Source organism: Rhea americana, unplaced genomic scaffold (assembly GCF_003343005.1).
Source record: "Rhea americana isolate MKP2758 unplaced genomic scaffold, rheAme1 scaffold_7, whole genome shotgun sequence".
NCBI lineage: Eukaryota > Metazoa > Chordata > Aves > Rheiformes > Rheidae > Rhea > Rhea americana.
Window position 1 is genome coordinate 9,693,459 of NW_028186867.1, and position 23,577 is coordinate 9,717,035.

Sequence of the window (23,577 nt, forward strand, 5' to 3'; positions counted from 1 at the left end):
GATTTACCAGAAGCATTGGTGCTCTGTCGCACGGTTTAATTCATAAAGTCTTYTAAAGTTTAAACATCTTACTGTTTTAGTTGCTCTTGTTTAGGCAATGCAATACTATTAAACACTACTAAATGTAGATAATCAGATGAAAAAGTTTTACTAGTGCAGCTGGTTCTCCAGTTATTGACATCCATGGATTAAAGGTTAGACTAAATCACAATGAATGAACTCATAAATCTTTATGAATGAAATTATGAAATATATCCATCTTGAATTTATCAAGCGCAGACATTGTCTTTTTCCAAAGTGTGTTAATGATGATGTCAAATGCAGATTCTTGATTAGAGTGAGTTGGAAATGTGATTTCTCTTTTTAATTTTATAGATGTGACTTTTCTAACAGAAGACAAGATCTATGAAATTCTTGAACTATGTCGAGAGAAAGAGGATTATTCCCCTTTAATCCGAGTGATTGGGAGAGTATTTTCTAGTGCTGAAGCATTGGTACAGAGTTTCCGAAAAGCCAAGCAGCACACCAAGGAAGAGCTCAAGTCTCTTCAAGGAAAGGATGAAGATAAAGATGAAGATGAAAAGGAAAAAGCTGCCTGTTCGGCTGCTGCTATGGAAGAAGATTCAGGCGCATCATCATCATCATCAAGAATAGGTGATAACACGCAGGGAGATAACAACCTTCAAAAACTAGGCCCTGATGAAGTGTCTGTAGATATTGAAGCAGTCAGGCGGGTCTATGATAGATTACTTTCTAATGAAAAAATAGAAACTGCCTTTTTAAATGCACTTGTGTACTTGTCACCTAATGTGGAATGTGACTTGACTTATCATAATGTGTACTCTCGGGATCCTAACTATCTGAATTTGTTTATTATTGTTATGGAGAATGGCAATCTTCATAGCCCAGAATATCTGGAAATGGCTCTGCCGTTGTTTTGCAAAGCAATGAGCAAACTACCCCTTGCAGCTCAAGCAAAACTGGTCAGATTGTGGTCTAAGTATAGAGCAGACCAAATTCGGAGAATGATGGAGACATTTCAGCAGCTTATTACTTACAAAGTCATAAGCAATGAGTTCAATAGTCGTAACCTAGTGAATGATGATGATGCTGTTGTTGCTGCTTCAAAGTGCTTGAAAATGGTTTACTATGCAAATGTAGTAGGAGGGGATGTGGATACAGATCACAATGAAGAGGAAGATGAAGAACCCATCCCAGAATCCAGCGAACTAACTCTTCAAGAACTATTGGGTGAGGAAAGAAGAAATAAAAAAGGGCCTCGAGTAGACCCACTGGAAACTGAACTTGGTGTTAAAACTATAGATTGCAGGAAACCACTTATCCCTTTTGAAGAATTTATTAATGAACCACTGAATGATGTTCTAGAAATGGACAAAGATTACACTTTCTTCAAAGTAGAAACAGAAAATAAGTTCTCTTTTATGACCTGTCCCTTCATATTGAATGCTGTTACCAAGAACCTGGGATTGTATTACGACAACAGAATCCGGATGTACAGTGAACGACGCATAACTGTGCTTTACAGCTTAGTTCAAGGACAGCAGCTCAACCCATATTTGCGACTTAAAGTGAGACGTGATCACATCATAGATGATGCACTTGTGCGGGTAAGTCATACAGCAACATAGAACTTAAGTATGTTGACTTTGGCTAGTGCAAACTACACAGCCTTTGACTAACTGAAAAAGATCAGTTGAGAATGCAGTATTTTATGTATTAGATTTCCTCTGGAGAGGCCAACTTCTGTATCAGTACCTTGTTTTCCTTGACTCTCCTGGATTGTCTCCTGATAATAGGAGGGAGATGGGTTTCAGATGAAAGTTTGAATTAAAGCTGTTCAGTTGTGTTCTTTCTTGTGGACTTCAGAACTTCTAGATATAAAAGTCTTTAGAGCGACTACAACATAAGTAGAACTTCTTGTTTCTAAGTGTTGTTACAATTCTGTGTAAATAGTGAGAATGAGGAAGTAAGACCTGTCAGTACCTGAACTGTGACAGCAGCCTGTCTCTAAATATGCTGGCTGCTTAAAGTAAAACTTAAAAGCAATTGTTTAACTTTTTTTTTTTTTTGCAGACAAGATACCAACTATGAAAAGTATTTGACAGTAAACTCCATAAATATATCTTTTAATTTTAGGATCTCTCCTCTTTTTTTAGTTTTTGTTTACTCAGCTGTTATTTCTTCAGGAGTTCATTTCTGTGTCTTGTGTGAAGTAAAACAGTGTTTGCAAATTTTTAAATTAAGGCTTGTTGAATAGCCAGATGGATCTTGTGTTTGGGAAGACTTTGAGAACAATACCTCTTTTTATCTCTCAATCCAGCTGTTATTTGTAGTTAATTTTTACCTCTTCAACTGCTACTGAAGGTCAATTGTTAGGGCCTTAAATGGGTTCCTACCACAATTTTGTGAGTACCTCTTAATTTTCAGACAGTCTAGCTGCTTCTTGGGATTGCTGATGTGACTTAAAGCTTTGTGTCAAGCACCAAAAGGAAATAATTGCAGTGCAGAATTGACTTTTGTCTGTGAACTCGGTTAAAGTAGGCAAATATAAAACATACTGTTATAAAATTAAACCGTACTGTGTATCAGTTATCTAATTTGAATGTTCTTTGTAGTTTTGCAACCTATAGGGCACATAGTTGTATCTAATTATATTTTATCACATTAATGGATTTTATTTCACTGACCTAGTTTGGCTTTCAAATAAAYACTGAAAAAAGAAGGAGGCAAAGTCCTACTGCTTTAGGAGAGGATGGGCTAAAACAAGGTAAGAACTAGTTTCAGGGAGGTGTTCTTTTAAATATCAGTTCCAGCGGAGAGGAAGTACACCTTCTTCCTTATGCTCATGGTAGGAAAGAAAATATGTAAATATGAGAAAATGCATTTTTCTGCATACTGCTTGTTGTGGAATGGTGTTGAAATCTTTGAGGAAAAAGTATGTTGTATTGCTTAGAAAGCTCATGGACAGCATCAAATTGATGTAGTTGCTGTACTTTAGCTGAGCCACAGCAGTCATCACTGTGCTCTTTCTTGGTCTGTTGGAAAGGCAGGTAATTTAAATCAAATCAGTTTAAACTCTAGCGTATTATTTTAAATTGTGGTGCATTTGCAGCAGCCTGGCACAGCCCAGCAGTCTACAAGTACATGTCTGGGCAGTTACCATAGATCTTTTTATGGCTGTTAATCTAAGCTGCCAGAACATGTTAAATTATGGTGACCTGACTCTGTCAAAACCCCAAGGAGAACAGGGATTTAAAACTGTGTTTATTCTGAGACAGAAAATAAAGATAAATTTGCACTAAATTCAGCAATCTGAGCTAAATCATTCTCGTCAGTGAGAACAAGTGCGGGCCAGGCACTTTCCACAAAAGTGGAGAAGAGATTATATCCAAGAAAATGGAGATGAATGAAGACTTAGCGTCATAGTTGAAGGAAGGGAGCTGTAGATACAGTTTCAAACGGATGCAGTGAAATAGCTGCTGTGAGAGGATGTGGACTTAAACTATGTTGGTAAATTTACTTAGTGGGGACAGAAGTCACCTCTTAACAATTGATATGCTTTAATAGAAGTATCTATGCTCAAGAGTTTTCAAATAAATAAGGGAAATAAAAGGAATAAAGCAGTACAATGTCTCTGTTTATGATGGTGTACCTATGTCTTTATTTTTCTTTCTCCTTGTTATAGTGTCAAAAAGGATGCAATAGATGATAAACTATCTAAATTTATTTCCACTCAGATTAAATGACTGAGGGCATAGAAGATGGCATAGAAAAGATGAATAAGAAATAATTTTTCCTAACTGGTAGCACCCTATCATATTATCAGGAAGCAGCTTAACATAAGTAAAAGGGCATTTTTCCATGCAGTATACATTTAAATTATGGGTTTTATTCCCCAGAAAATAGATCCTCAAGAAAGTAAGTTCCATCAAAAGCTGTTAAATACAGGCATTTGACTCTGAGCCATAAACACACCTCAGGAAGTCTCTAAGCTGCAGTCTACTGGAAGAAAATATACTGGGAAAATACCATTCTCTATCTTCTGTTTTGCTGTTTTCTTCCAAAAAGAAAGCCTGATCTATCTGTTAGATAAATCTGTTACAGAATTATATATACTGTTGTTAAAGGGACTTCCTGTGTCAAATTGGGAACTGATTTTAGTAACCTTCATAATTATCAGACCTATTTCATGCCTATTAGGAAGTGAAAGCAAGAAATCTTCAGTCTTATGTCCCACTCCTGGAAGTGACTTACTCTCTCTGATTCTAATCAAAGTTGGAACTGTAGGTCAAGAAGACCTTCCTGAAGTAACTTGAGGCTGTTGGTTTTGCACCCTTTATTAGTTCAAGGAACAGCCCAGAACTTGGGGAATTACTTAAGGCAGGTAGTGTGTGCTTCAATAGCAATACGGGCAGTATAAAAACTATGTGAAGGCTACGTTGTGTGGGCTTGCGTCAGTGATGGTTGCATTCTTGGATGTGAACTTTGGAAGGCCTCATTGAAAGCTACTAAAAAGATCTTGCCAAGGTTATTGGTAAGGTATTGTTTTTGTTATTATTACTAGTATATATTAATAGTACTTTAACATTAGAAAGATCTTGCCAAGGACCTGGGAGAGCTGGTGGGCAACAAGTTGACTATGAGCCAGCAGTGTGCCCTTGTGGCCAAGAAGGCCAGTGGTATCCTGGGGTGCATTAGGAAGAGAGGTGATCCTACCCCTCCACTCAGCCTTGGTGAGGCCGCATCTCGAGTACTGTGTCCAGATCTGGGCTTCCAGGACAAGAGAGACATGGAGCTACTGGAGAGCCCAACAGAGGGCTATGAAGATGATCAGAGGACTGGAGCATCTCTCCTGTGAGGAAAGGTTGCAAGAGCTGGGCCTGTTTAGCCTGGAGAAAAGAAGACTAAGGGGATCTTATCAATGTGTAGAAGCACCTGAAGGGAGGGTGTCAAGGGGATGGGGCTGAACTCTTTTCAGTTGTCCCAAGCAACAGGGCGAGAGGTAACAGGCACAAACTGAACCACAGGAAGTTCTGCCTGACCGTGAGGGGGAATTTCTTCCCTGTGAGAGTGACGGAGCACTGGCACAGGTTGCCCAGAGAGGTGGAATCTCCTTCTCTGTAGACAATCAAAACCTGCCTGGGTGCAACCCTGTCTTAACGTGCTCTAAGTGGCTCTGCTTGAGCAGGAAGGTTGGACTAGATATTCTCCAAGGTCCCTTCCAACTTCAACCGCTGTGTGATTCTGTGATGGTTGTCACTTGAGAAAGTGTGTTCTTAGATCTGTTCTCTGTCAGAATAGATCCTTAGTACGTTTAAATTACAGGTAAGTAATATTTCTAGTATTTTACTCTTAGACATTGTGATTTGAACCTCAGGCTTGAATTTTATGAAACGATCTGAATACTAAGAGTTGTTTGAATTGTAAGTAATTTTATATTCATCTCACTAGACCTGTATTTCTAGAGAACACTCCCTGCTGACATTTTTGACTGTATATGGTTTAACTCTGATAATTGTATGCTAAAAGCATTCTCAAAAATCTTCATTAAAATGAGGATGAGATCTTAATCATATTTTTTTTTGTATTGATGCTACATACTTTCAAGCAAGTACATCAGTCAGCTTTGATAATGATTCATCTTTACAAATGGACAAAGTACTGATCTTTCTCTGCTATTCGGTTGAGCTCATTAAGTTGTCAGAAAGCTATTTTTTTCTTATCAGTAACTTTGAATATTCAAGCTTTTAGAATTCATTTTGTAGGTACTCTCACTTTTGGGACTCTGTTATAACAAATATAAGCACTGGCAAGTGATTTTATTACTCTAGAGGTTTTTCTTATGTAATATTGGGAATTTGAAGTAACACCTTTTAAATACTTGTTTAAAGCTGTTAGTGAAAGAATCATAGTTTACTCTGGAATAAATCAAGTAAAACTTTCATTAACAGATTGATTGTTCAGTTTCTTTGCATGTATGCCATCAGAAACTTTTTTTTCTATTGTTTATTAATATGGACCTAATGAAGTGTGTTTTCCTGTACTATATACTTATTTGTATGTGTGTTAGTCTGAAAAGTTGGGGGGATGATAAAATGTCAGTCCTTGCTTTAAATATAGAACCCTTAAACTTGGAAATTGGTAGTACAGGACTTGAGTCTGCAGTCCTTGAAAGCAGTTAACCTGCCTTCTTGTGTCTGTGGAGTTTCTGTTTTTAAAAGTTAGCTGGACTACTGCTGAGTCACATTACGTGGATGTGGTAACAAGAAAGGAAGTTTATCTTCAAATCCCCTTCTCTGCCTTTTCATCTCCTGTAGGCCATTTCTTTCATTCACTTCCCTCTGACTTTATTCTTTCTGCACAGATTATCTGCTAATTTATTCTCAAGTAGCAGTAATTGAAAGGGTATCAGCTGCATTATGCAGGTTCTGCAAGTGTGAATTTGGTGAATTCCTTCAGCAGAATCATGCTGGTACTCACTCACAAACTGGAAACTCACGCGCAAACTACAGGCTGAATTTAGAGGCTGTCAGACAGCAAGCCTCTCTTATTTGTAAATGATTCTGCTAATGTATTGATGAGCAAAAGCTTCTATGTAGCAGCTAAAATCAGTAGACAGATTCTTCCATAGTGCATCAGAAACAAAGTACTCAAACAAAGTACTTGAGCTGCATTAAGACTAAGTATGCGTTACATTCAGCTGAAAAATGTCAGTGCTAACAGGCCTTTGTTGTGTACTGTCCGTGTCTGAACAGATCTATAGGAGGCTGTGCGGGCAAGTACATGCACGAACCACAAAAATTGACTTGATTTTTCCTGGTCATTTTTCTTTAGGGTACTACTAAGCATGCATTTCTCCACAAAACGTGGTGACTGATGTGTCGTGAGGTGTTGCTGGTACTTTCAAACTCGGTTATGTTCATGTTGTTTTGACCTTCTAGCATGGAGAGTATTCCTACCACTGTCTTGAAGAAAACTTTTACATTGCAAGAGTTTGATCTTTCTCTTATTTTAATAGTTATAACTGAATAGATTATTTCAATTACTATCAATTTTAAGAAGATAACTGAACTCTGATGGAGGATACTAATGCACAGGTCTTCCAGGAAAGCACAATGTTCTGTAAATGAAGTCAGTTGTCCTATCTCATATGCTGTGGTGCAATAACATGTTTCAACCAAGAAAATACGGTTATTCTGTATAAAGGGATGTCTCAGCTTTCAGCTCTTCAACAACTTGTAGATGGTCAGTTCTTGGTGATATGGCTTCAAACCTGTAATACACACTTTCTGGGAAGTTCTTGGAAAAACGTAATGATGACTTTATCTGCTTGCTCAGTCAAACTATCATGACAGAAAACACAAGTATCTAAAACTTTGGGAATTCATGTAAACATAGATGCTGTCAGATAAACTCAATCTATGTGGTGAGTTTGAGGCTGCTCGGATAATTTGGAGAGAAAAAGGCATTTAAATTGAGGCTCATGTTCCTTGCTTTAGAAGTGCTGGAGTTCTGCTGAAATTCAATTCTTACTTAGTAGTGATGAATACTGTGTTTTCCACCGAGTTCAATTTTTCTTAAGCATCAGTGTTGAGAGACACAGACATTGAAAAGAGCAGCTAAATCTGCAGCCTTCAGTTGAGCAGCTTAGCAACACTGTCCTGGTTATAGAATCTACTTCAAGAAACAGCAGGTTTTGACTTGAAATACTGGCTTTTTGGTAATCCTTTATCTGATTTCCTTGCAGACAGTCATGCAGTCTTCCAATCTGCCCAACCAGCAGTCCTCAATTAAGTGTTCCCTTCCCCCTTTTTAGTACTACTTTTTTTTATGTATCACTTATTGCAGCTTAGCAGTCTCATCCAAAAGATCATTTTGAAATAGTTTTTTAAAAAAAWTCTTTTTATATATGAGAGTACTCTGCTTAATACAAACACATTGCTATAACAAAAGAGAACCTTTATGCTATGGCAAAGTATTGCTGTCCTGAAGGAGATGCACTGACAATACCTGATTTGTCAGAACTTACTAGAATTTGTAAAACTTGCAAAATAGTTAATTGCTGGTGGTAAATATTGCATAGCTAACAGTCATGAATTGGAAGAAGATAAGTATTATTGGTATCAGTTCTAGGTGCCAAGGATTCTGACAGGAGGAATCTGTCCATCCAGATTTAACCCATAACCTGTACTATGGTCTTCAAATAGATACTACTTCTCTGTTTTTAAAAACATCCATCAGTTGTATTTAGAACAAGGATCAAGCTTTGTTATGCTATTCATAAGTAAACTTTTTAAAAATACTTCTATAAAATATATAATTTAAGATTTACATGAAAGGTAAGATTAAAAACACCACCGTTTTGATAAGCTTGTGATGAGGATATCCTCGTTACTTGCTATCAGTGATGGCAGAGAACTGTAAACTGCTTTTATTGCAGAAGTATTGTTGACAAAAATACAGCAAATTTTAAGGAATAAATCTTGGTTAGTCTCTGTAAGAGCTAAAATAGTTTGCTGCAAAGAGTGTGTAATGGACAGACTGCTTTAGGTAACACTTAAGCACATTACAGGGTTCTTTACAGAACTTAGTTATTTCTCATACATACTAATCTGCTAATTTGACCTCTCTTGCCTTTACTTCATTCATAGCTTAAAAAAAAAAAAAAAAAACACTTTGTACACTGTGGAGTTAACCTGTCTCTCTTCCTGGTATTGATTTCAATGCCAGCTAATAATCACTTTATCATTTTCCCCACACTTCTTCCTTTTGTATGAAGAGCTTCGGAGTTTTCAAAACTCTTACGCTAACCACCTCTAGGTGTCACCCATCTTCCCTGCTGTGCTGCTTTTGTAAAGTGGTTGGTTGACTTGGCAGTTATCAGGAGACAGRAGAAAACTCATCTCATTGGTGGTACCATTTTACTAACGGTGTCATCATTTTCTTTATTATGCTCTGCTTTGTTCTGTTCACTTAGACTTTTACACTTCTGTAGTTAAGTTCTGGGACATAAAGAAGGTGTTGGCATGTGTATGTGGGTAGGCTGGTGACATAAGAAGTGGGTCAACTTGTTAAGAACAGTAACTGGTAAGTATGCTATCCTGGATGATGGGCAATCTCACATATGGTCTTGATAGGTGAATTTACAGGTGTGTGCCTTGCTTTCTTGCTGTTGGATCTTCTTCCCATAGATATGCCTAGTGTAATCATGCTGCACAGGCTTCCCCGTTATGTTTATGTTTCTAAGCAGCATGTTTCTTACCAACTGCAAAATATTCTTGCATAACTTCTAATTTGATTTGAACTTCTGATAACTGAATAGATAGATTTGCATGGGGAAAAAAGTGACACCTGCAATGGCCTTTATATAGAAATTAAACCCTTTCCTATGAAAGATAACTTCTCGACTCTCCCTTCCACTAAAGCAATTCAATAGCTCTGTTTGAAGGGTACAGAAATAATAAGTGCAAGTGATTTCTTCACCAGGGTCAAGAGAAAAGGGAACTCATTTGACTGTCATATCTTAGTTCCGTTTTCCAGCTCTTTGTTAGTGAGATATAAATACCATCTTTTGTCTTCACTGTAAATTATTACATAAAGGTTCCCCAAAAGTATCTATAATCCTTTATAACAACAAAACCATTAGTTGTGAACCATGTAGATCAGATTGCATTCCCTTTTTGTTTCCATATCAACTTAGTTATCCCAGTAACACATCTGTTTTCATATCTTCTTTACATTTTTTCCAATACAGTACTAATCTATTCAGAATAAGTGCTTAAAAGAAAAAAAAAATCACAAAACAAAAACAGAGGACACTAACAGCATTAATTGGCTGGCAGATCAGATCTTTTAAGTTTCTTGCTGCATTAATCCTCAAATTCTAATATGTATTTAGAGTGCCTTAGTATTGTTTTCCCATGTTTTATAGTTGTGATTTATACTTCTTTTTTGGGGTTTTGAGGGTGGTTTTGATTTAGTTTTTTTTGGTACTCTATTGACTCAGTTACTAATACAATGCTTTTCTGTTCACTGAATAGCTAGAGATGATTGCCATGGAAAATCCTGCAGACTTGAAGAAGCAATTGTATGTGGAATTTGAAGGAGAACAAGGGGTAGATGAAGGAGGTGTTTCCAAAGAATTTTTTCAACTGGTTGTGGAAGAAATCTTCAATCCAGATATTGGTATGTTATCTAATAAAGCATTAATTTCTGTGAAGTGAAGCTTTATGCAGTCTCTTTTTACATCTGCTGTTTTTTTTTCCCTGAAGTTCCCCAAACTTCTTAGTGATGGTGAGGATACTTGATCCACTGAGGCTCAGCATTTCATCATCAGTCATCCTTCTAAGGAGGAACAAAAGAAATACATGTGTTTAGTTAGTGAAAGCTGCTGTTGTTCATTTAGATCTGAATCAGTTGTGCAGGGTTCCTTTGCAGTATTCCTTTGTTTTTCTCACCTTTCTCTTTACCTTGCCTCATGATTAGCTTCTAGAATTAGTAATCAAACCAAAGAGGAAGAACTTCTACAATATAACCAGAGTAGGACTGTGGTGAGTTTTTGACCTGTTTTCTCTTTCTTTTCCCCGAGCCTGAAAAATCTGATAAAGAAAAGTGTCTCAGCTCTTCATCAATTTCAGAGAAAATCCTTAGAAGATCTAAAGTGTAGCATTAATGTCAAATTTGAATGAAGATAATTAAGAACAACTAGTAGTAGTCTACTGTAACATCTGAGACAAAGTTGGGKTTTTTTTTTGTTTTTTTTTAACCAGCTTAATTATCACTTTTGTAATTACTGCTTTTTCTCTTCCTTCCTGTTCCAGTCTCCAATGCTTTTTGCATTTTCATACATTCTCTTGATTTGAAAATCCTTTAGCAGTGAAAGTTAATGAAATTCTTTAAATAGAAGTTAAGGTGGTTCTATTCTCATAAGTATGCCCGGAGACATGTTTATTCTGTAAAAGAGAAGTAGGATAGCTTAATATGACACTGTTAGCAACATTCTGTATTGCAACTTCCCTTTCTTATGGTGTTTTATTATGGTTTTAATGTACTGTAATCTTAATTTTTGGTCAGTGAACGAAATGTTGCATTTTACGCTAACATTTTTTTCCAGATATGAGTCTGGGTAAACGGTCAGTCCTCCATTAACAGAAACTTGTTAGAGTTGTTTCTTTTGATTATTTAACTCTTCCATCATCTTTCAGATAGTACAAGTCTTCACTTTTACTTCGCAGTAATCCAGAAGTCACTGTAAACTTTCGGCAAATGGAACGTAGGCTTCTACTTTTTCCTCTTACATGGGCTTGTGCACATCAAGATCTGATTTCCAGTTTCCTTGCCTGATACTAGTCTTTGTTATTTATGTGCATCCTGATAGTTCTCCTTGTCCTAGTACCTTACTGAGATAAGTAACCTTACCTTTTGGAAATAAGACAGGTTCTTGGAATGAATTTGCACTTTATTCCTTCAGGTTCAGTTGAATGCGAATTTAGACTAGAACTAAATTCTGAGGGTGAGGAGGGCATCTTGTCTTCAGCACTGAGAGATATTTGGTGGCTGTTTTTGTGCGGCTTTATAACCAATTCGTATATGTCCTGTAGGTAGTAAATAAGCATATCTTTTTTAAGAGCTGACAAGACAAATTCTTGTGGTGAATGTACTTCATCTGCTAGACTATGTGTCTGTGACATAGGGTGCATGGAGGAGCCTGGATGCTCTTTGTAGTTTCTGCCAGAGGAATCACAAGACAACTATACAAGCCACATATCACTAGGAATATACTTTTACTTATCAAGGAGGTTCTTTTTCCTTTCTCTTAAGTCTGTATTTTTGCTGGTATCCTTGCTTTGTTATCAAGTCTGATAAGCAACTGATTTTGTCTTGGCACTGCTTTAAATAGTTCACAGTCTGTGTGAATTTAAGCTCTTATTTCATGAGCAAGAGCTAATCTAGTGGCTTGCTACAGCCAAAAGGGTAAGGGACTCTATTCCTTCGTTTTGTCTGTGGTCCTATCCCCTCCCTGTAACTCTTAGTATGTGCCAATTTCGTTGTTTATTGAAGCGTGCTATGAACTTACTCAGCTTGTGAACTTGGCAGGAGTCACTTTTTTCCTCTGAATTAGTTACCTTACTTCAACTGATTCAGCTAAGGGATCTGGCAGAATCCACCCCCTTTCAACAGTGATGAGCTGTTAAATTTGCAGCCCCTCCTGTGAAACAACTGCCACATGTTACATTTCCTCCTCAAGTTAAGATATGAGATAGCTGCAGCAATTCAGTAGGCCTTGTCGAGTTTCTAAAAATCTGTTAGATAATCTGACTGGTTTAAGTTCATATGTGCTGGTTAATCCCTGCTCCGTAATCAGGGCTTCCAGTTAAGAAATAGGACTGCAGCTAGTCCGCTTCTAAATAACCAGTCACTGAGGGAATCTGCATGGAAAAGTCTGTGAAGGAAGGATATCACTTTATTGTAACTAGAGTTCTTCAAGCTGATTTTGTTCACGTGATTTCTGATTGCATTCTTTCCTCAAAATTAAAATCTATGTTGATAATGTGCTGCTGCTTCTTCAGTAATGGAAGGAGATGAGAAGTGTGTTTACAACTTCAGCACATGCGTTGCAGGATGTTATACAGAAGATCTCATGTGCACACTTTCGCAGACTTTCAGTAGGTAGTGTGAATAGTAACATTATGAGGAGCTGCAGTTATCCCAAGTAGCTTCTTTTCCATTAAGTATAATTCTAAATTAAATATTTTTTAGAGTCACTGTAATATAAAAATGAGTTTATAATGTTGTTTTGCATGTCATTTTTATTAAAATGTAGCAATAATTGTTTTAAATTTCTTTTCTTTTTTTACAGGTATGTTCACGTATGATGAAGCTACAAAACTGTTTTGGTTTAATCCGTCCTCTTTTGAAACTGAGGGTCAGTTTACACTGATTGGCATAGTACTGGGTCTGGCTATTTACAATAACTGTATACTGGACGTACATTTTCCCATGGTTGTCTACAGGAAGCTAATGGGCAAAAAAGGAACTTTCCGTGATCTGGCAGACTCTCATCCTGTAAGTTCATTAGGTTCTTTGAATTCATTACTGCATTTTTCTAGGCAATAACTCAATCTAGATTTAAATGAAACACAAGATTGGTGTCAGAGGTGGAAGTTAAATAAGCTATGACTTGTGTGAAAAGTCTGTTGTATTTGTTAAATTAGTAAGTAATGGAATCTTTTGGAGAAAGCAGTATTGTCTAGTGAACTTATAATAGGCTTGAGTGTCAACAAACCCTTACCCTGTTTCTAATGTACTACCGGAGTTGCTTAATATCTCAGTACCTTCCCAAACAGATCTCTAAAATGAAGCTGCTATTTATCTGTATTCATAGAAATTATTTCTATGAAATTTGTGAAAACAGTGATAGACATGTGAAGGTGTGATGCTTGTATTTTTTTCTAAAGCAACAGATAGATGTGGCAATTATGAATGTTCTTACAATTTGGAAGCAGTCATCAATGTCCATCTTTTTTCCTCCCCCAATGGCTATATAAAAACACCAAGCTGTAATATACTTTAGTAAATACGGTATAAAAGATGTGTCCAAGAAAAGAATGTATAGAAGATGTATACTTAAACTGGTTGTATATATGTACCATATATGAATGTCACTTCTATGTATAAAGTTTGTACACAAGATGTCCTGGCCTTGCTCCACTCACCCTCAGTCAAAGATCACCAGTAGCTTTCTATCATGTTATGACTTGTTATTATGCTTCATAGTACTTCAAAAAGGTGGAAGGCTTCCCTTTTTATAAGCTATTAGGCAAAATCTTTAGCTATGCAAAAAAAGATGAGTAAAATAATACTCTTTTTAAAAAGTATCCTTTTCTTTAATCAAAGAGTTAGGCATGTGTAATCAAAAATAGATTCTTCAGTCTGCTTTGGATGGTTACATGTAAGAGCATACCAACTCTGGCCAGTTTCTCTGTAAAATGATGTTGAGAAATGCATAAAGCTTTCTTGTAGTTCTGATTATAAACTCAAAATTTTCATGAAGGAACAAGTGGATTTATTTCTGTGCAACAAGGCAGCGAGGGCAATTCTTAATTTCTTTTTTTCACTACTCTTATGTTTTTCTTCTGTGACACCTATGTTGACTTCTTTTAAAACTGTCATTTTGAAACTCCTGATATTCTAAGATGACTTAAACATTTAATTCAGAGTTTCTCAAACCAAAAATGAAATTTTGAAGCAACAAGTCAACCCTCACTAACCAAATCCGCTGGGTGGTTTTTTTTTTTTTTTTTTTTCCAATGCAAAATAATTTTAAAGGTGCTGTGGAAATTTTGAAAGGTTACAGGTAGTGGGAGGATTAGGCTTACAGGTTATCTTTCAGTAACTAAAACATTCGAGGAGAACTTACTACTTTCACTTTACTGTTGAAAATGTTGCACTCAGTTTTTCTTTTACCTTCAGTTTGTATTCTTGAGTCCTACAACTCTTTCTTGGTCACAGAATTGTTTCTTCTGCATACCTTTCAGTTTCCAAGAAAGTCTTAGGCTTTTCAGGCATAGTAAGGAGAAAGACTGAGTATAGCGAACTTAGAAGCAATATCAAATTCTGTTTGGCAATTTCTGACCATAACCTGTTTATTTTATAAAGCAAGACTGGAATTTAGTAACTTTTTTTCTCTTTCAATGCACAGAGTTTTTCTTTCTTTAATGACTGTCCTATCCATGTTCCTTCAAGATTATTTTCTTCTTTTTTTCTTGAATCAAGGCGTAGGAGATATACAAGTCTGCCTGAATTATGTGATATGAAATAAATTTTCTTTGATTTAACACGTACATGTTGAATTTACTGGTGCAGTGTTCTGGATGCTAAAGGGTTTACCAATGGCTGTTAAAGTCAATAGTCCAACCTTGTAGCTTAGGAAGATTCCTGGAAACTGGTAGGCTGTTCTGAGGGGGCTGGTACTCTTTGCCTTAATTCTTTTCATCTTTCCTTAACATCCACTACTGGTTGCTGTTAGAAGTATTCAGCTTAGCAGACTTTTGCTTTGGCTTGTTATGGGAGTTCTTAAGTGACTGCATCATAGAATATAATGACTCTTTCTGGAGCAAGTGATTTCGTGTCTTCTGATATTATTCAGTGAAATGTATTGAAACTTATTTATGACCTATTTTTCTATTTTATTAGGTTCTCTATCAGAGTTTGAGAGACCTATTAGAGTATGAAGGAAGTGTGGAAGATGATATGATGATAACTTTTCAAATATCTCATACGGATCTCTTTGGTAATCCAATGATGCATGATTTAAAGGAAAATGGTGATAAAATCCCCATTACAAATGAAAATAGAAAGGTAATTCACCTTGCCCTCTAACTTTCTTTACCTGTTCTGTAATTTAGATGCTCTATATAGGATTACCTAGGATTCTTTAAAGGTTTAATTTCACTTAAAGTTTAAAAGCATTCAAAACTGTCATAGCACAATGTAGTTCTAAGTGGAAAAGACTTCTCTTGTTTAAAAATTGTGGTGGTACATAGACATCTTCCCATGTATGCACAGTATGTACGAATATGGATGTATTAAAAAAAAAAAAAAAAAAAAATTCTGGCTGTGTCTTTGAGAATACCAGTGTGCAATGAGGAAAATTTGTTTTGCCACATACATTCCAGTATCCACAACGGGCATAATTTGTGTTACAGTGGCTGCTGGGCTTTTTGTTTTGGCCTGGTTGAGAAATAATTGAGACTTCCTCTTCAATATTGCTGAGTAGAAGCCACAGCCCAGATAATCTGGATAGAATCTTAAAATTAAGTAATTTTGTATATTTGTATTTACATTGTTGGGAGATACTTGGAGTGGAGTGTGTGTCCAAGTACTAAGGTTTTTTGGGGTTGTTTCCTTACAGGAATTTGTCAATCTCTATGCTGACTATATACTCAATAAATCAGTAGAAAAGCAGTTCAAGGCCTTTCGGAGAGGATTCCACATGGTGACCAATGAATCTCCTTTGAAATATTTATTTAGACCAGAGGAAATTGAATTACTTATTTGTGGAAGTAGGGTAAGAATCCTGAAAGTACACCAGAAAAAAGTGGAGCATTTTTGATCCTAAATATATAATTAGTGATTGTTTTGAAAATGTCATCTTCTTACAGAATCTAGACTTTCAAGCACTAGAAGAAACTACAGAATATGATGGTGGCTATACAAGAGACTCTCTTATTATTAGGTAATTTTATTAATTTCTGAAGGATTACAAGTTCTTTGCATGCTTGTTTCTTCATAATGGATTGAAAAACTTAATATATTTCCAAGTCCTGGAGATGCAAGTGTCTTACCTATAATTTCTCTTTTACTCAAATACTGTCATTAGAAAAGAGTGAGTAGCACAAGCATTGTCTTTAGCTTCTGATCTTTCTTAAAGCTTAAATGATACTTTCCCTGAGGTTTTTTGTCTTTCTCTTATGCTTGGTAGTTAAATAACTCCCAGTATAACCAGGATTGTTGTAGTAAATTATTACTGCTCAGTTATAGATTAAAAAAAAAAAAAAATCCCTTGAATAGCACTTTTCCTTTAGTTAGAAATGAAGCAATTCCAATGTTTTTCAGAGGAGAGGTATATGTTAATATTTCTCCTTTCTTGTCCCCTTTGATTGGAGAACTGTGAAGGCAAAGGTCAGAGAAACCTTATACCTTAGGTCCTCTGGATTTTTCTTGAAAACTGCCGTCTCTTAGGATGGAACAAACTTCTGACAGTAGTTGAATTTGTTTCCAGAGTCAAAGAGCCTGGCTGAACACTTGTGTTAGGTAGCTCAGTAAGTTACCTTTGGATCACCAGATCCACTGTAGCCCCGGTAAATGTGTCCTGTTGTTCAGGTGTGGGTTTTTTTTTTCTTTTTTAACTTGCAACTGCTTGGGGCTGAGAGTGCCCAGTCACTTACAGTGTGTTTTGCTGATACTGCAGCCAAACAAGTTACTGTTACATTGATTTATGTTGGGACATGGGACGCAGTTTACAGCAATGGGTACAAGTATCTTGCTTCTAGTTCTACACAATCCAGTTCTAAAGATTTTCGTCTTTCTTATGAAAGATAGTGTGATCTTTAGTTCTTTCCATTTTTCTGGAATAGTACCTTTACCACCTTTTCTATATTTCCTGCAATTTGTCTACAATATTTTAATGAGAAGCCGTGATCAGAGTGAAGTATTTTTACAACTCTATAGCGTTATTCCAGAGGACTGCAAAACCAGAAAAGGATTATTTTTTCTGCAGTATGAGTTCTGATCATGAATAGATGGGAGAAATAATTGTGTCAAGTTGGTCTGATGAGCTAATAGGGGAGGTATTTTTTTGATGTCACGTTGTGATGTAAAGCCTCTTAAACTGTACCACTTTGTTCTGACTTGTAGATATGTAGATTTGTTTATTGTATTGTAAATCCTGCACCTCTTGCTCTGACTGGTTTAATTATAATTACTCAAACATTCATTTTTTTCCCCTCGTGATTGATTCTGTTAACATTAAGTGTGTTTGTTACTGGTGCTTATTTTAATGTTGGCTTTGGGTGGGCTTTTTTTCTGATGTGGTTCTTAAAAGCACATATTAATTTAGTCAAGTTAATGGTGATTAGTACTGTGGTGTTTAAGAAAAATGATGATAGAAATGGACAGTGTAATAAAACCAAGTTAATTCTAGAGGAAATAGGAATAATGCGAAATAAAGGAAGAATATTTGCCAATTTACCAATCATTTAGATGAGTTAATGTGGGGGAGGGGGAGTTAAACAGTTAACAAAACACAGCAGTGTTTTGGTAATATTTTTAACTTCTATCTCTGCATCTCAGTGACTGGTAAATATGTGAATGCTGACTTTTTTTCTTTTACAAATGCCACTTGTAAACGGATGTTAAGATTGAGCAGAATTACTGAAACTTCAGAGGTCTGTTATTTTTGAAAGCCTCATTTATATCAAAGAGAATTTTCAATTTACATATTTTTATTTTCCTCTTCAATAGGGAATTCTGGGAAATAGTCCATTCTTTTACAGATGAACAGAAAAGACTATTCTTGCAGTTTACAACAGGCACAGACAGAGCCCCTGTGGGAGGACTTGGAAAATTAAAGATGATCATAGCCAAAAACGGCCCAGATACAGAGAGGTAATCTCTATTTCCTTTGCTTGTTAGTAAATAGAAAAAACTTCTGTGCTTCCATTTAATTTATTAGTTGATTAAATCTTAGATATTTTAAATTTGTGAAATAGCAATGTATTTTTCTGCATGTACTAAATATTCCCAGAACTGAATTCTCCTTTTTTGTTTTTGTTTTCCCTGCAGGTTACCTACATCTCACACATGCTTTAATGTACTTTTGCTTCCGGAGTACTCAAGCAAAGAAAAGCTTAAAGAAAGATTATTGAAGGCCATCACATATGCCAAAGGATTTGGCATGCTGTAATAAATAAATATAACAAAAGGGATTTAAAAAATGATGGTGATGTCCCTGTCCAAAAAGGCCATAAGATAGTGAGCTACAGTAGTCACCTGTGTTTGTGCCTCCCTTCTTTACTGGGGACATTGGGCTGGAACAGCAGATTTCAGCTGCTTATATGAACAAATTCTTTATTTTTTCTTTTAGCGTGAAAGTGTTACATATTCTTTCACTTGTATGTACAGAGAGGTTTTCCTGAATATTTATTTTAAGGGTTAAATCACTTTTGCTTGTGTTTATTACTGCTTGAAGTTGAGCCTTTTTGAGTATTTACAAGAAAACAAACTGTACTCTCCCAAGGAAAATATTGCCATCATTTGTAGACCATGTAACCTTCAAGTATGTGCTATATTTTTGTCCCTGTATCTAATCAAATCAAGAACTGTACTTTTTGAAGAGTTTGCTTTTGAAACTTGAAGTCTTGGAAAACAGTGTGATGCAATTACTGCTGTTCTAGCCCCCAAAGAGTTTCTGTGCAAAATCTTAAGAATCAATAAAGATGGAAGGGAGAACTTGGAATGTTAAACTGCAGCCTTGAGAACTTTACTTTAGTCACAGCACAACAATTAAAATTCATTTCACTATATGTTGTCTTCACATGTCTTGTAATAAATTGTTTTTAATTAGAAAACATTTCTTAGTGTATGAAAGGGTAGAAATTTTAATTACTGTTTTTTTTAAGAAGTTTACTGGGGAAAGTGCATTTTCAACTGAACAGCTTTAGGGTAGAGAGTGAAATGTTTGAAAAAAGATAGGAAGTTTTTGCTATAATATAAACAAAGCATGTGGAAGTGCACTTAAAATGAAGTTTTATTCTTAATTGCCTATTATGTTGACATTTTAAATAGACAATCCAAAGTCTTCCCTACATGTTATGTCATCACCATTTATTTAATAAATCATTGTTCCTACTTATCAAGGCACATGATCAGTGTTGCAACATAATTGAAAGGGATGGCTACTGTATTTTAATCTCATCTAACAATAAGCAAAATTGCAAAATATTAAGCGTAAGGCCTACTTCATGTTGTACACTTCCAACCATTAAATAAACTGTTAGAAAGTAAATAACTTAAGGTTATATTCATTTACTGCAAAGTATTCAATAGGTTTTTAATTCAACTCTACAAATCATATCAGAAATAAATCCTTTACCTTTCATAGTCTGTGTTTAATGTTAATTTCTCTTGTTGCAATATATGATAAAGGGATTATGCGTTTTTAAATGAAGATCTAACTAGCATATCTCTTTTATAATACAGGCTACAGCTGACGTGCAGAGCTGAGCTTGTGCCTTGACAATTGCTATAACTGACTACTACAGATCAAACCAATGAGTATGTGAAATTGGCATTAAAAGGCGTAGTTTTGAAATCATTGGAGAAAGAAAAGATGTCTTTCAGGATTATTTTAATAAATTCTTTCTAGTAATAGAAGCAGACAACTGTTATGTAACTATGATGCTGAATAAAACAGTGATGTTTTTTCACCATGGTTCAGTGAAAAAGAAAAAAAGTGATTTCCTTTGATAAATTGGATATTAAACTATTTGTTTAGAAAGCGCTGCAGTATATTATAATTTGAGGATTACAGGTGTGTAAAACTATCCTGACATGAACTGTAGTGATGTGGGGTCCAGCAATGTTCTATTGCCATGTCCAAGTCAATTTAAGCCTGCTTTAAAATGGAGATTTAAACCTGGGGTGCTATCAATCTTCTCATTTTTGATCTCTAGGTGGCACTTAAGGTACGCTTTTTGGATTTTCACCAAGTAGTGAATCAGCTGTAAGAGGAAAATACCGGATATTCTGAGTCTTAGTAGACTAGATAACAGTACTGCTTACTGATTCATTCAGGTTTTGGGTGTCTTGTTCTCACCATCTACAGTACAACAGATTCTGCTCCTGAGTGCCTGAAGGTATTTTGTTACAAGTGTGAACTACACGGTAGTGCAATTTTACAGTCTGTACTGCATCAGTCTAATGTTGTTCAGACTATGTCCCTATAATTTGATTTATTCTGATGTGGCTGTGGATGATAGTTATGCCCAGCTGAGAAGTGTGTGTGTGTATACTGTTAATATTATTTTTTTAATATATATAAATATATATATATTTTATATATATATAAATATTTTATTTTTTTAATATATAAATATATATAATATTAACAGTATACACATATAAAATATACATATTTATATATATGTAAAATATATATAAAATATATATATATTTATATATATATAAAAAAAAATGAAAGTTCAAATGCCAAGTAGGCAGTCTTGTTAGAAATACAAAGTTCTCTCACTGAAGTGCTGACATAGTAAATGTGCTTTTTCTTTATATTCCTTTAGCATTAAGATTTAAATAATACATAACTGTACTGGCCTTTAAAAACATAAGCTGTTTTCTGAGGGCTCATTTTCAGGTAAGGTATAAGCACTTGAGACTTGACAGACTTCTCAGTTAAACATTCCCTCCTCTCCAAGATGCCACTCCACTGAAACCCTACTTCCTTAGTGGTGTTATAACTATGTGCTAATTCTACAGCAGCAGCAGTTGGTAGTGAAGTAAAAAAAGTAAAAAAATAAATAAACCCTATGTTGTAGCTGCAGCCTGCTCTGCAGAAGCTGCAGTCAGTCTTTGGTTGCTTGCAGAATCAGTAGGTTAGTTAAAGCAAGAAAATGCAGTTTAAGGGGCTTTTGTAGTTGCTTAGGCTTCCCCCTGCCCTGCCCCTGATCCAAGGAACAACCTGAATATCCTTCGGCCTCACTTAATCTTTCGGCAGTGTCTGGCAAATATTATGCGAATATTATGTGGCACTACTAAATGTGTCTTGGGAATTAAGGAGTACTTACGCCACGCCTGAATACCCCTCCTGTGTGAGCTGCAACGCGGYGTCCAAGGTGGTGGCCTGATGCCAGGATGCTGCTGCTCTTCCCTCAAGGTTTCTTTAGTATCCTAACAAGAAAATATTTGGGGCATCTCAAAAATGTACTTCTCACTTGTCAAACGAGACAATACTGGGTATTTCCTTCTGCCCTTCCCACCTCTGTGAGGGAATTACTGGGCTTTGAACTATATCTGTAGTTAACACACCTCGGAGGTTCCGTTAGTGCAAGATGCATTGATGCAAGTCCTGAGTCCTGAACAAACTGTTTCTGGATTTCATTAGGTGTGGAGAGTTTTTATTTAACCCTAAAGGTATGTTAGCACATGAACAAGTGTTCACAGAGCCTGGAAACTTTTAGATGAAGGCTTTTATCTATTGCTAAAAAGATTTCTGGAATGGACTTCAGTGAGAGAAGTGTGAGCAGAGTTTAATTAAGTAAGGGCAGTTTTATGAACTTCTGACTCGGATTATCTTCCATTCAACAGGCAGTAGCATGAGATTGGATCGTGACAGCCAAGGAGGCCCTGCCCAGCCCGGTGCTTTGAGGAAAGCTGACGCGAGAACTGACCACCAGTGAGCCGCGGGTCTCCAYGCAGCCCTGCGGTATCTTGCTATGGTCAATCCAAAGCTCTCTTCTCCTAACAGGAATCTTCGCTGCTGAAGCAGGAGCACGGTACCTTGCATCGTACCCCGCGGGGACGACGCGCCAGATGCGCTGCGCTGCTGGGCAACCCGTGGTGTCCTGCGGAGCCAGGAGCATCGCGGTGGTTCCCAGCGCGCGCCGCTCAGCAAGAGGGTGGCCCTGCGGCGTCGGCTTTAAGGCGCTTCCCTAGCGCTGTTGTAGCCCTTTGCCGCCTTATTATGCAAAAAGACTCCAGTGTTTCTCTCCCTATGAAAGATAGGGCAGGAACGTCTTCCAAGCTTAGCTATATAAAATCAAGCCTTTCCGGAAAAGAGTTTTATTTAATGTTTTAGATAGTGTCAGGATCACCAGGGTTGGTGACAAATTGCCCAGAGCTCTGATTTGTACCACAGCACAACTTCGATTAATAGCGAGGGAAACTCAGAGTTACCAGAGTTACTGAAGTTGTCGAAATCCGAAGGTAAGCTGGCGGGACCTGGGCCACGTACAGAACTGCCCAGTTGCTTTTTTTTTGTGTTTTGTGCGCTGCAGTGATGCTCTCTAAATGTGCAGGTGTCATGACAGCAGTGTTGGTGGTCTGTCTTGATATGAAGCAGCCCTGGTAAACTTTAAACCCCTAGTAGAAACAAGCGTTTTAGTTATCAGATGTAGTTGTATCTGGAGGGAAAGCAACCTCTGTATGACTTGATGCCCTTCTGGGTTCGAATGAGTTTAAAAACTAAATTTCAAATTGGAAGTGAGATTTGTGTCTAACACTTCAGGCATCTTCAGCAACTCTGCTGTTTATTTCAAGCTACTTGATTAGATAGCTGTATCTATTCTTGGTCTCTATCTATTAGCTGAGACTGTTCTAAAAAAGCAGAGCAATTTTTCTGGCCATGACAACAAAAATGCAAAGTATTCATCCTTGCAGATTGAAATGAATTTTATTAAGAAAATCAGGTTTTATGCTGACTATATCATAGAAGTAGCACTACTTTAGGAATAGCATTGGTATTGGCAGTTGGTTTTAGACACGTCAGTTTTTACCCAATTGAGTTGTTCCTGGGAAAACGCATGAAATGACGTGTTTTTCTTTAGTGTGCTATCTGAAGTCTTCAGCTGTGGGTTTCTAATATTTTTTTTTTATTAACAGCACTGAAAAGCATGTGCTGTTTCTGGATTTTTCTAAGCAGTAATTCTTTGAAGTCCTTTGATGGGTGACTTCAGCTGTGACTTAAGCATATAGCTATCAGCTGTAATCTAGCATAGCTTTGCTGTCATGAAATTAAAAAGTGAAATGCTAGCATGTCATCAGAGGGCTGTCCTCCTTCTGACTTCACACTCTGATAGCACATTGCTAGTGTATGGGGGAGTCTCTCTCCTCCGCTTGGCCTAGAAGTTTTCAGGACATCTTTGGTGAAGTTTCTGGGAACTGCATCATGGTCAAGCCTGGGATGGTGCTTTGCTCTCTGTGGAGAAGAAAGTGAGGTATGGCAGGTGTTTTGGCTTGAAATCCCAATTTCTCCTTGAGCAGAGA

At 36.6% G+C, this 23,577-nt stretch overlaps 1 protein-coding gene across 7 annotated transcripts in view; it reads left to right on the forward strand.

Moving 5' to 3' along the window:
* The window catches only part of UBE3A (ubiquitin protein ligase E3A), a 55,595-nt gene extending 35,581 nt beyond the window's left edge, over positions 1-20,014 (forward strand). For all 7 annotated transcript variants that reach the window (XM_085321458.1, XM_085321460.1, XM_085321462.1 and 4 more), the window contains 8 exons: positions 376-1,628; positions 10,062-10,206; positions 12,881-13,086; positions 15,217-15,381; positions 15,935-16,090; positions 16,185-16,258; positions 18,046-18,189; positions 18,367-20,014. In XM_085321458.1, the coding sequence (XP_085177584.1) occupies positions 376-1,628; positions 10,062-10,206; positions 12,881-13,086; positions 15,217-15,381; positions 15,935-16,090; positions 16,185-16,258; positions 18,046-18,189; positions 18,367-18,487 (2,264 nt within the window). In that variant the 3' untranslated portion in view covers positions 18,488-20,014. The remainder of the gene's footprint in view (positions 1-375; positions 1,629-10,061; positions 10,207-12,880; positions 13,087-15,216; positions 15,382-15,934; positions 16,091-16,184; positions 16,259-18,045; positions 18,190-18,366) is intronic.
* The last annotated feature ends 3,563 nt before the right edge of the window (positions 20,015-23,577 follow it).